The 13097-nt window shown below is 39.3% G+C and overlaps 1 protein-coding gene across 3 annotated transcripts in view; it reads left to right on the forward strand.

Moving 5' to 3' along the window:
• Positions 1 to 3950: 3950 nt before the first annotated feature.
• FAM193B (family with sequence similarity 193 member B) overlaps positions 3951 to 13097 on the forward strand; it is a 39405-nt gene continuing 30258 nt past the window's right edge. The window contains exon 1 of one of the 3 annotated variants that reach the window (XM_081934208.1): positions 3951 to 4260. In XM_081934208.1, coding sequence (XP_081790334.1) covers positions 4081 to 4260 — 180 coding nt within the window. In that variant the 5' untranslated portion in view covers positions 3951 to 4080. Of the gene's footprint in view, positions 4261 to 5265; positions 5422 to 13097 lie in introns of those variants that run through there. The other 2 variants (XM_081934212.1, XM_081934211.1) reach the window with 2 other exon arrangements.

Raw genomic sequence — 13097 nt, forward strand, 5'->3', positions numbered from 1 at the left:
TAGTCAACTATTGAGCCTAATATTGCAGAAAAGTTATCCAAATGCTACATGAAGCAAATGTTAGCTTTTCAGAACATCATTTCATCTGGAAGATAAAATAAAGTTGCATCTTATATCAGCAATGCACAATTGTGGTTTTTAAAAATTTGTTAATGCAAATGACTGTCTTATATCTAGATACGACAGAGATTCAGCATCTTTTCAGTATTTAAGAAAATGAAATCTAATTGTTAAAAATTATGCAGATAGAGATTTATTATATTTGGGAGTATGCTCTAGTACAATCGCTGTTAAATATCAGAATAATTTAATAGTACATTTTCCAATGTCTTCAGATTCAATTGATTACTAAATCAAATTGAATGAATACATTTCTGAATACAATAGAATTCTTGCCTAAAATGTTTTCCTAAATTATTCTTATCTCAGATAGTAAACCTTGGCAAGATAAATTTATAAAAATCAGTAATTGATTGTTTAATCGATTGACATAATGCTTAATTATAATATATTCAGTGTTGAATAATATGAGTTCTATTTACTACCCATAAGTGATATTGTGGTAAGTGACCAGCTTACCATTAAACTGTTCTTTAAGGAAAAAAGTATGTTTTCAATTTCTCACTTAAGGTGCCTGAGTCACAAAAATGATTGTATCCCATTTATGGTGGTCTGAAGCTGAAAGATGTAATCAAAGGTTTAGAAACATCTAATCACACTGGTTTGTGAGTAACTCAGACATAGCAGACAAAGACAATTAAAAATGATAGTAGTACCTTGGATAGCACCTGGTAAGTACTGCTGGCTAAAGTCCCTTTATCCTCAATTGATCTTGGGGTTAATCTTGGATTGACATCAGACCAATAATCAAGTAAACAATACCCCAATCAAGGAACTGCCAAATAAATAAAAAATAAACATTCCAAGCAAAGAACTTCTAAGACCTCCCCTACTAACACTGGCAGGGCAAGCCACTAGACTAGAATATAAACTGAGAACAAATCCCATTGCTTACTAGTCCTGAGGATGTTATCTAGTTTGGGTAATGAAGCATTCTGCAGGAAAACAACTCAGTTCAGAAAACACCAAGGACTCCTCATTTCAACCCTGAGCTGCAAATATTCTCCTTTGTTGGTATTAACCAGATTAGTTAAAGACACAGCTGCAATCACACAGCATGCTAAACTGGGCTAATTTTAGCTTGGGTTTATTCGTGTGCTTGCTATATTGTGTTAATCCAGTCTATGAGGTTAGTTTATTATTCAATGTCTATGCAAACTCAGAAATAAGTTGATTCAGTAACCAGATGAAGTATGTTGCTATTGTAGGATGCATTATCATGGATGGGCATTCATTTGTTACCAAAAAGAGAAATACTGAGTGAAGTCATTGCTAGGTTTTTTTTTTCAAACCCTATCCTCTAAAAATTGAAAATCAATATAGTAATCATTTGTTTACTGTTTTCAGAACAAAAAGGCTTAAGTTTCCTTGTAGGTCTGGTGGCATTGAGTAAAACGCAATGATTAAAAGGCATGCTACTATGAATAAGCAAACAGAGCTAACTGGAAAGACCCTGGAAAGCAGACACTAAAAACAATAGTCTGATAGATAAAAAATAGAAATCACACAAAAAGGGCTTTCTGAAGGGGTACAAATTCATGCAAATTAACAGAGTTTGGTAGTTGGCCATTTTTTAAAAATGGAAGAGGCAAAGCATTTCTGTTTATGTCCATATTTTAGCTTGTAATTATTAAATTAATGCAGGTTAAAAGATATGATAAGATAATTTGCATTGATGTTGTCTGGACTGAAAGAACAGTGCCCTCTGCTGTAACTGTAAAGGTAGCATATCAAAGTAAAATGAATATCAGGCCCTGTCCTTGAAGACCTACATATAATCTTCCTAGTCTATTGTCAGTCCAGCTACAAAATGCAAAATGCAGCATGCTTCTGGTAGCAGCTCTAATCCTACCCCCACCCATTTTGTTAAAAGAATGTACATACTATCTTGCTGTTCTCCAATTTGAAGCCTTGACTTGGATAGATACTCTTTCGGAGGTGGGTTGCTCCCAGTTCGGCCCAGATCGGGCGAACCGGTAGTAGCGGAAGCGGGAGGCTCCGCCCACCTGCCTGGACGTTTCTGCGCATGCAGAGAAGCTTTGCGCGCCCAAACCGGTAATAGAAAAATTGGCAACCCACCTCTGTTCTCTTTATATAAACGTATATCACTAAATAAAGGAAAAGCACAAGTGGCTTCATAGACATATATACATGTTCATGGATAAATATACAGCCATTATATAAATGCTGTATACATGCAACTCAAAAATAGATTTGTTTCTTTATATACCCCAATTGCTAATCTACATCAATGGGTAATTTATTCATGACTTGCTAATATCACTGCAGACTATTGGATAGTAAGGGGGAAAGTATAAAGCATATAAAGTAATTCATAGTGTGGAAAATGTGGATAGAGGGACGTTTTGATCTTTTTCCCTTAGAGAGTCATCCATTGAACTTGAATACAAGTAGTCCTCAATTTACAACAGTTAATGACTGAAGTTACATCAGCACTGAAAAAAGTGACTTACGGCTGTTCTTCACACTTATGATCATTGCAGCATCCCCATGGCCACATGATCAAAATTTGGATGTTTGGCAACTGCCTCATATTTATGACGGTTGCAGTGTCCTGGGGTCATGTGGTCACCTTTTGCAACCTTCTGCCAAGCAAAGTCAATGGGAAAGTCAGATTGACTTAACAACCAGGTTACTGATTTAACCGCAGTGATTCACTTAACTGTAGCAAGAAAGGTTATAAAATGGGGCAAAACTCACTTAACAAATGTCTCACTTAGCAATAGAAACTTTGGGCTCAATTATGGTCTTAGATGGAGGACTACCTGTATAGGGAGATTTCTTTACTTAATGGATATTTACATGGTAGAATTTGCTGCCATTACATTGGGAATGGTTAATTTTGACAGGTTAAAATGGCCACTGGATAAATTCATGGTTTAGGCTATTAATATCTGCCAGACTGGATATATATTTACAGTTTTGCTACAAGAATTACAAGCTGCACATCTGTCTAAATTTGAAAGCTTGCAGAAGGTATTTATTTGCCTTATATACCACAGAGAATGCTGGAGTAGATGGGCCATTAGCAGAACTCTTTTAGGTACTGTTTCCAGCATTGATTGAAGACAGACCACTTTACTCAAATCTTTCCTTTTTTCCTGACAAAATATGTGGTGTCATTTTTATGAACACTGTTTTATTGAAATTGTTTTACATTTTATGTTGTTTTACTTTATCCATTGTGTAGGGACTATTTTAACAATGTGGTTTAGAAATATTTCAAAACCTACAGTAGTCAAGCTTTCAAATACACATAAAAACGACATACTGCAAGTTTCTTCTAAACTGCATGGCGATCTTAACTGAGGCGATCAGTGAAGGCACTAATTGCAAGGAAACGTAGTTGGAAAGCGAAAAGTCAACGGGGCAGGGACGAGACGAGGCGGTCTATATAGATGAGGGCGATGACCCCTTTTAACTGGATGGAGAGGTAAAATGCTCAGTTAACATGTCTAAACGCTCTTCCTTCTGCATCAGTGCCCGGGGATGAACGTTACCTGACCTGTACCCGTTTGTGCTAAAGAAACCTTCCCGCTCTCGAAAACTGCCTCCAAACGACAATCAGCCAGCTGAGCCCGGCAGAAACGCTGCAGAGGGAAGGAGGGAGGGACGGAGGGAGCAGGGATCTCCCTGCCCAAAGCCACAGGCTTTCCTCCCGGGCCATTTAATCTCCGCCGTGCGCTGTGCCTGCTTCCAATGGCGTCTCCTCCAGCCACTGGGGGGCGCGCTGCCCAGGCACTGCCCGCCTCGGCGATGGCGGCGAAGGCTTCCCCCGCGGGCAGGGGCCGGACGGGCCGCGCCGCCATATTGGCTGTTGTCCTGTCTGAAAGCAGCAGCGGCGGTGGCGGCGAGCGGCGTTAGCGGCGGCGAGCGGCAACGGCATTATCGGCGGCGAGCGGCGGCGGCGGGAGCTACTGCGCAGGGTGCAGGACAAGCATGACTCGCAGGCGGAATAAGGCGGTGGGCGCGGCTGGGGCGCGGCGGGAGCGGGCGGGGGGAGCAGCCCCCCCGGAGCCGCCCGCGCCCCCCGCTGGGCCCGGCCTTCCCGAGACCCCCGAGGTGGCGGCGGCGGCGGCGGCGGCGGCGAGTGGCGCGGAGCAGGGAAGAGCCTCACAGGTACTGGGCGCGCGCGCCCCCATCTCGCCCGCCGTCAGACCCGAGCCTGCATCCACACCCCTCAGCCCGCTTATCCCCGCATCCATCGGCGGCGCGATCCACCCTTCACCCACATCGCTGCTAGCGCAGTGGGATCACCCGCATTCAGCCACCCGGAGTAGCTTTTCGCCATCCCTCCTCCTCCGCTCGATGGGATCGCCCTCCCGAATTGCGGCTCCCGCAGCACGTTGCTTCAGCACCCTCCTTTCGTGCCCCCTGTACATCCAGCAGCACCCGCTTGGTCGCTTGGCGGTCACCTCAAGATCCACCTTGGATCCAGGCTGCCTAAATCCCCGTAGAGCATTGTGTGTGCCTTTTATCAGCCCCCACCCCCACCCGCAGCCACCTGCTTCCCCCGACATCTAGCACCCATCAGGCCCAGAGCCCCTCCACTTATTCACCACCAACATCACCTGCCGTCAACCTTCTGATTAGATAAACAGTTAGCCTGAAATAATATCTGCTGTGCTTGTCGGTATTATTTTCGCCTTTCAATTGCCACCTTTTTCCTTGTATGCTATCCTAACTGATTGTGCATATAGTCCACTCCAGGATGCAGAAGGCAGGGCTGCTTGCACATTTGCTGCAATTTCCCTCTCATTTCAGTAGAGAAGCACCATACCATATGCTGGCTGCACCTTGTAATCATCACCAAAACCTATTTAGATTTCTTTTGCAAAAGCAGTTACATATTTCTTAAATCTTATTCTGTATTCTGCCTATTGGGCATACAAAGACAGGCCTTTCCCAAAATAATCAGTTAGTGTTACACATCTGTATCCTAGCATTCTGTTTATATTTTGAGTACTGTATTTCATTTGCTTTTCAGTGGGCCCTGCCCTGGACTATGCTGCATCTTGTCCTTTAGATTGTGCCTAGGCCTGTTTCAGAATCTCTTTCAATGCATGAATCCTTTCCTACTAGGTACTAGGAGATGGCAGTTAATTGGATCTTATGCGGTTGAAACATCCTCTATTAAACAATAAAGAGTTAATTGACAGCAGGAGATGGTTACCAAAATACTTTTTACAAGAAGGCTGCCTTGCAAGAAGGACGTATGTAGATCAAAGAATCCTGTAAGGCCAAAAGGAGACATTGACCATGTTCCACAAAAGTCATTGTGTAAGTGATGTTATGTCCCCCAAGAGGCTCACCAAGTGGACCTCAGCAGTAACTTTAATTTACTGATTTATTGTGGGAGAACTGAAGTGGATCTTTGCTACAAACATAATGCAGTTTGCCCCAAAGAAACAACTAGAATCTGATGTATGCCAGGATTAGTTCAGTATTGCTATTGAGCCCTATTCTGGATAGGTGGCATCTGTTCTATTGGCACAGGGCAAAATAATTCTACATCTGTATTGTTCACCATCTATAGTGAGGTGGCAAATGCTTGGGATAGTTTTGTGCAAACTAAGGCCTGTGAATTAAACTGGGAAGCCAGACTACCATTGGTAGACAAACATGCCTAAGACTCAGTCAAAGCAGTACAGAATATGTAGAAATAGGGCCTTGTCTATATACTGTGCCAGTTGGCAAGACATTTACAGTCTTAGGAGGCTGCAGGCTACTGCACTTGTTTACATATTTTTCAGTATGGCTAACAAGAACTGTTTGATGGACACTTTAAGTGAAACAAGGACAGAGAGTTTTCTAGAGTTAGAATGCAGCTCACCTAAAAGGACATTAGTTTCTAGCCCAAGGTTAAAAAAATGTCTATGCTGCCATTACCTGGCTGCTTGTAAGCAACCCTCTATTTACTTGTCCCTTGTTATTTTCAGGAGTAATTGTATAGCTATCATTTATAAATGTTAATGAAATGGCATCAGAAATGGCTTGAAATATGCTTGAATAAAATAAGTGCTTTCTCCAATCAAATCTGTAAGTCTTAGGTGTCATTCCAATTTTAGCCAAACACATCAGCCCGCTTACTCTTTTTAATCTTGCAAAAGCTGTTATAATGGCTTTGAGTTAGAAATTAAAGAAACTAGGACCCTTCTGATCTGTCACAGAATATTCTATTTTCTGAATTCAGAGAATCCAAATTAAGACAATGAGGTGGGTTTTTTTTTGAGATACCAAGCATTAGGATTGCCCCTTAACTAAGAGTATTTTCCTTGCTTTTTAATGCATGATGTCCTTTTTTCTCCAGATGACTTTTATCTAGAAAAGTATTCCGGACTTGCCTTGTGGCCAGGAAAACACTCCTAAAACTTATAAAACTTCAACCTTTTTAAGAACTAAAATCACCATAGGCATCATCATTGGAGAAGAATAGTCTCACTTACACATACATATACATAATTCCACTGAGTTCAGTGGATTTTACTTTAGATAACTGGGTCCTAGGTTGTGGTTTAGGATTTCTTGCTTTGGTGCTTAACAGATTATATTTATTAGAGAAATCAAGATTTTGACAGATTGGCACAGACATGAACTAAGCCAGGGCAGCTCTGAAAGTTGAGAAAGCAATTAACATCCACCTGCCCTACCTGTCATAAAGATGGGTAGCACTCTGTTTATGCTCGCTTTTTTATTTTTTGCTCCCCAGCCATTGTACCATTATTAAACACCAAATGCATAACTTTTTAACCTTTATTATTTTGGCAAGTTGAGGTTTAAGTACTGCATTTTAAAATCCAAATATTGTATTATGTGTGGGAAGACTAGGAAGCCACAGTTTGCTTCTGACTTTCTGGTGGGAAGTGGAGACAGATTCCCCTGAAATAAGAGAAGATACCACTTTCAAGAAGCTCTTACGGGACATAGCTGACACAATTAATTGCTCCACTTTGGGAAATACTCCTTTGCATTTTGGGCATACAGTCATGGATGCCCTAATCAAATTGGAAGTGACTGTCTTTGACAGCTTCCCTCTCAAAAGAAACAAAAGCTTATCACTACCTGTCATTTTTAATTTTTTTGTATTATTAAAAAAAACCTAAGGTGGACACAATTGACCCAGTGTTGACATAGTTGAAGGAGACTTCTCTGCTTGTTTCTTTCGGTTTTAGCCCCCATATAGTGGGTATAAAAAAGTAAAACAAGCTGTAAAGTGTTGCTAGAGCTTCCTTTTTTTTTGTAGGGCCACTCTAGATTTTGTCTCTTTGACAGCAGTAGCAAGAGATTTTATGCAGCATAAGAGCTAATGTAACCCTGTTGCTTCTTAAGCTTGTCAGTGTGAACAGTATGTATCTTTGTCTCATCATTTTCAGAAAGAATGGTCCTGGCATAAGGGATAATTAAATTAGAGACATGCACCTTCATCAGTTTGGCTATGATGAATCGATCACCTGTTTTTCAATTGTAATCTTGATTGAAAAGTGTTATTTATATATATATATATATAAATCTAAAGGTATATATATATATATATATATATATATATATATATATATATATATATATATATATATATATATATATATATATATATATATATATATATATATATATATATATGCCTTTAGATATCCTAAATTACCTGTTTGTGGCAATATCATCTATGAATTGTGAAGATTAAAACTTAGCTTCAAACCATCCTTTTATGTGAAAGAGGGATGGGTTTAAACATCTGATTTTGTACAAGATACTGCCCAAAGCATCCCTGTAGCCTCATTTTCTGAAGACCCAAATCCACATGTTTGAAGTTACTATAACTGACCACCCTGTTGGAGTGCTGTCTGATGTATGAAGGGTATGACCTAGGTAGTAGATAGATGATTGGCTAAGAACACAGATGTCTTGGTTTTCTGTAAGACAATGAAGCACTTAAATAGATGACTAAGCTGACTTTTGGTAAAGCAAATTAAGGCCGTCTTTGTAACTGATAAATCATTTCTCTCTAGCCCAATGTTCTCCCACAGAATTATTTTGGGTTCTTCAGAGACTATTACATTCTAAGTAATGAGAAGAGTATTTCCCTATTTCCACAAAACCTATTATGATAAACTTTATAACCTTGTTCTGATAAAAGAACCTTTTTCACATGAAGGTATATTACGTAGCTTCTAATGTAACTGAGGCAACCACTTCTTTAGTTTTGATAAATGGGATTCACTTAAGGCCATGAGCCAGGTTGCCTAGAGGAATAAGGCTGATTGCTCATTACAAGGGACGTAAGTCTAACGTTTGAATTATCTTGAAAATGAAAAGCAAAGATGATTAATTTCAACTCCTCTAATAATAATAATTTTGCAAAATAAAGTCTTTATTTAATCCTCTTTAACTAGATAACTGTCAGCAAACATCCCATTTTAAAAATATAGTCAAATGTAGGAGGATATAGCAGATATGCCAGACATGACATCACAACTCTAAGTGTTCTTGGGTGAAGACTATTGTTTCAACCTATTCCATTTTGGGTTCAAGCTTCAGTAAACCCTTGAGAAGTTCATACTGGGATCTAAACAATAGGAATGCATTCTGTTAGTTGTTTGGGGCCTTCCATCACTACCAGGATAAATGCATCTTTCAGAAACTGGCTAATTTAGGATTGAGGGAAAATATATTAGAGAGGTTCCTGAATGTATTGGCCAGATGTTTCCAGAAACTGCTACTAGAAGACAATTTCACTGCCTTTTGGTTCTTGGCTTATTGGATAGATTCTTCAGGCATATGTATTACCAAAACTCTTGTGTCTATATGATTGATTGTAATCTTCAATTGCGTGAAACAGTGCAACATAGGGCAGTTATTTTTTAAATCAATATACCTCAAATGGGCTAACTTAAAAAATGTGTCCAAACTCAGGCACTCCTGATTTCTGCAGGATTGAAATTTGGCAAGGTGTGGAGACCCCTTCACTGCTGTGGTCAGCCACCATCACATGACCATCATTTTCAATGCTCTCTGTGAGCTTCCTGAAAGAAAACCAGTGGGGAAGCCAGCAGGAAAATGGAACTTACTCTTGGTCCCACTACTTTTTGCCTGCCAGTAATTTTCTTTGTTTAGGTAAGGAAATATTATTGAAGCAATGACCCAATGGGTCATGGGTAGTCTAATATATGCTATCCCTGTAGTTCTTATTTATTACATTTATATGGCACTTCTTCAACAGAAGCTCAAAGTGTGTACATAATACTTGATCTATTTTTTTCTCAAAACAGCCTTGTGAGTTGGTTGGGTTGAGAGATAGTGACTCTGTGAACTTCCAAGGTGGAGAGTGCACTGGGTCTCCCCTTCCTAATCCTACAGCTTAACCATTTCACCATCTGGTTCTTATCACATCATCACAGAAATGTTGGGGAAAATATACTATGCTGATGACATTTACCTCTTTTTTTCAATTGAGCCAAGAAGGCTATGGATGTTCTGGACAATATGAAGGACTGAATATTAGCACACAACTTGAGGCTCAGTTGCGATAAAATGAAGGTTTTAGTGGTCAGTTGATGTAATGACATGTGGGGAAGGCCTTGAGACTAGGACGAAGAGATGCTGCTTAGAGAATGGTCAGATAAGAGACAACATAGCCTGCAACTGCATAGTAGATAGAGCAAGAGGCTCAGAAAGGACTATCTCTAGGTTCTTGGGCTATAATGGTGATAGCAAGAGAATTTTACTTTCAGACTTGCATGAATCTGTTAATGTTGCTTTACAGTGTATTAGAATTAGTTTATCTGATCATGTTTCCTGTTTGGTCTACCTCATAAGATTGACAATGGACAAACAAACCTGGAATTTGGGCACAATCTGTAATGGATGGATTTGTAGCCTCTCTCTCTCTCTCTCTCTCTCTCTCTCTCTCTCTCTCTCTCTCTCTCCTCTCTCTCTCCTCTCTCCTCTCTCTCTCTCTCTCTCTCTCTCTCTCTCTCTCTCGCAATTTTGCATGTTTTGCTGCTTTGCGGGAGTGTGGATTCTTAGACCTAGCACTGCTTTTAGACAACCAAGTAGTCACAGTAGCCAAGCGTTCTTTTCTTTATGCTAGTTACATTGCTTCCTGGGGACAGTGTGTAATCATGCCTTAGCTACCTCTTGGGTGATTACTATAACACTCTGACTGGGTTTGCACTTCACACAATTGTAGTATTTCAATAAATTGGTAGTTAACCAATTATGGCTTAGCACGATGTGTGAAACCAGCCTGTGTACTGGCTGCCCTTGAAAAACTTTGGACTTCAGCTAATGCGAATCACAGCTGACAAAACCACTATATGATTTATGTTTTAGAAACTAGACATCAGCAGATATTAACTACATTGGGTCTCCACTTGTTCCTAAACCCAAAACAAAATGATGTTTTTTATCTGTGAAGCCTTCACAGACTGGAGCCTTGAATATCTGAATGCTGTAATATCTCATAGAGTTTTTAATCACAGGCCTATGTTGTGTCACCAATGAGATTAGATTGTTAGGTTCATGGGATAAAGTGGTTATACTTCAGTTATGGACTGTCCTTCTGGGAGAGATCGAGTTGGTTCCATTCTTTCAGTTTTAGTTTTAGTTGTAATGGTAGTATTGCTTGAATAGCTATATTTTGAAAGTCTCAGATATTTTAAAAAATGTTTTTATTTTTAGTAATTCAAGTTTTATTGCACTTTTTATGTTTTTTTACTGCTCAGGATTTTAAGTATAAAAATAATGATCTATTGTATTCATTTTTTATTAGCCTACTTCTATATTTTCAGTATCCTAAACACAAATTAAAATCACTGGATGATAGGCTTTTTCCCAGTTTTTACTCTGGGACAGAGGCTGCAAGATATCTTAGGTTTCCCAATTGTTCGTGTATTAGCTTTAATTATAATTTGTGCAACAAATTGTGCCTGGTTCATGTTAAGGGATAAATGTTATCTTACAGACCGTAGTGTTAAATGTATGCATCATGTTAAATCAAAACCAGATATACCACATTTTCACATAGTATGATGTGTGAACCATCTTTCAGTTGCAACATCTTAAAGTATCTAACCACCCTAAATGAGTTTATAAAATAGTGTTCAGAAAAGGAACAAACCACAGCACGCTTGAATTTAGGAAACAGAGAAAAGAATTATTAATGTTGTGCATCCCTAATTTAAAGGCAAAAATTGAGTATTATTGAGGTTTCTTCCCCTCTATTTCCTCAAAGTCTTCCTCAAGTAATGAATTTTTAATTCATTTCTGTGTAAGAGTGATTAATAGTGGCCACACAGATAGAAATTCTAGGATCTTAGATGAGGTTTCTGATAATTATATACGGTTTGGCTGTATGGTAAAGCTGTTACAAGATACAGGGCACAAAAATCTGGACAGCAACTAGAGAACACTTTCCATTATCATTATTATTATGTGGTTAATCTTTGGTGAGATTCACATCCTTTGGGGCTGGTTGGTAGCCTAACAGCTCGAGTCCTAGGACCTAGGAACTGTTAAGGTAACGTCGGAGGATATAAGTTGTTCCAATTGGGTGGTTTTTTGTAGGGTCAGAATGTTCAAGTCAGGTAAATTTAGAATTTTCAAATAGCGAGGTAGCCTTTTAGGTATTGCTCCAAGGGCTCCAATTACAATTGGGACAACACATGATTTCTTTTTCCACAGTCACTCAACCTCAATTTGCAAGTCCCGGTATTTTGTCATTTTTTTCTTGCTGTTTATCTTCAATTCGTGCATCACCAGGTATTGCAATGTCAATGAACCATACTTTTTTCTTTTCAATTATTGTTATGTCAGGTGTGTTGTAGGCCAAGTGCCTGTCAGTCTGGATTCTGAAGTCCCACAAGATCTTGACTTTCTCATTCTCTAAAACCTTCTCAACCTGATGGTCCCAGTGATTTTTGCTGTACTCAAATCCAAACTTTTGGCACAATTTCCAGTGAATAATCTTAGCAACGCGGTCATGGCGTTGTAGATAGTCAGTTTATGAAATTTTGCTGCACCCGCTGATCAAGTGGTCGACTGTCTCATCTTTCTCATTACAGAGGCAACATTTGCTGTTGGTGGTAACATGTTGAATTTTTGCCTTCAAGCAGTTTGTGGCTAAGGCTTGTTCTTGAGCTGCCAAAATAAAGCCTTCTGTTTCTTTTTTCAGTACTCCTGACCTTAACCAGTTCCAAGTTAGTTTTTGGTCAGCTTTGCTTCAATACTTTTCAAGTATTGGCCATGCATAGCCTTGCTTTTCCAATTTTCAGCTCGCTTCTCAATTACTTCTTTCTTATATTCAGCTTTTAACTTAGTTGTCTTCAAAAGGCCTCCTTTATTTACTTAATCATTGGTTTTTCACTTTTCTGGTGTAATCATTCAAGTTATGTCTTTCTCCTTCCACAGTCTGCTTTATTTATAGGAGTCCTCGACCACCCTCTGCTCTTGGTAGATACAATCAATCAACATCACTTTTAGGGTGCAAAGCATGATTCATTGTCATAAGCTTCCTTGTTTTTCTGTCCAAATTGTCCAACTCCATCTGGGTCCAGTCAATTATTCCTGCAGAGTATCAAATTACATGTATAGCCCAGGTATTTATGGCTTTTATGATGTTTCCTCCACTCAGTTTGGACTTTAATATCTTGTGAATTCGTTGAATGTACTTGGCTGAGGTTAATTCATTGACTTTACTATGCATTAAGTCAGAGGCCTCTAAAATCTCCAAGTACTTGTAGCCTTCTTTGGTTTTACTGCCTTTATCATTTCTTCATTCTCAAGTTGTATTCCATCATCTTCTAGGACCTTGCCTGCCTTGGTTGCCATTGTTGCACATTTGTCAATTCCAAACTGCATACCAATGTCTTGGCTAAACTCTTTTGTGCTTTCAATTAATAAATTCAGTTCAGCTTTTGTTTTACCAAACAGCTTCAAATCATCCATGTACACCAAGTGTG

Source organism: Natrix helvetica (assembly GCF_964273705.1).
Source record: "Natrix helvetica genome assembly, chromosome: 1".
Classification (NCBI taxonomy): Eukaryota; Metazoa; Chordata; class Lepidosauria; order Squamata; family Natricidae; genus Natrix; species Natrix helvetica.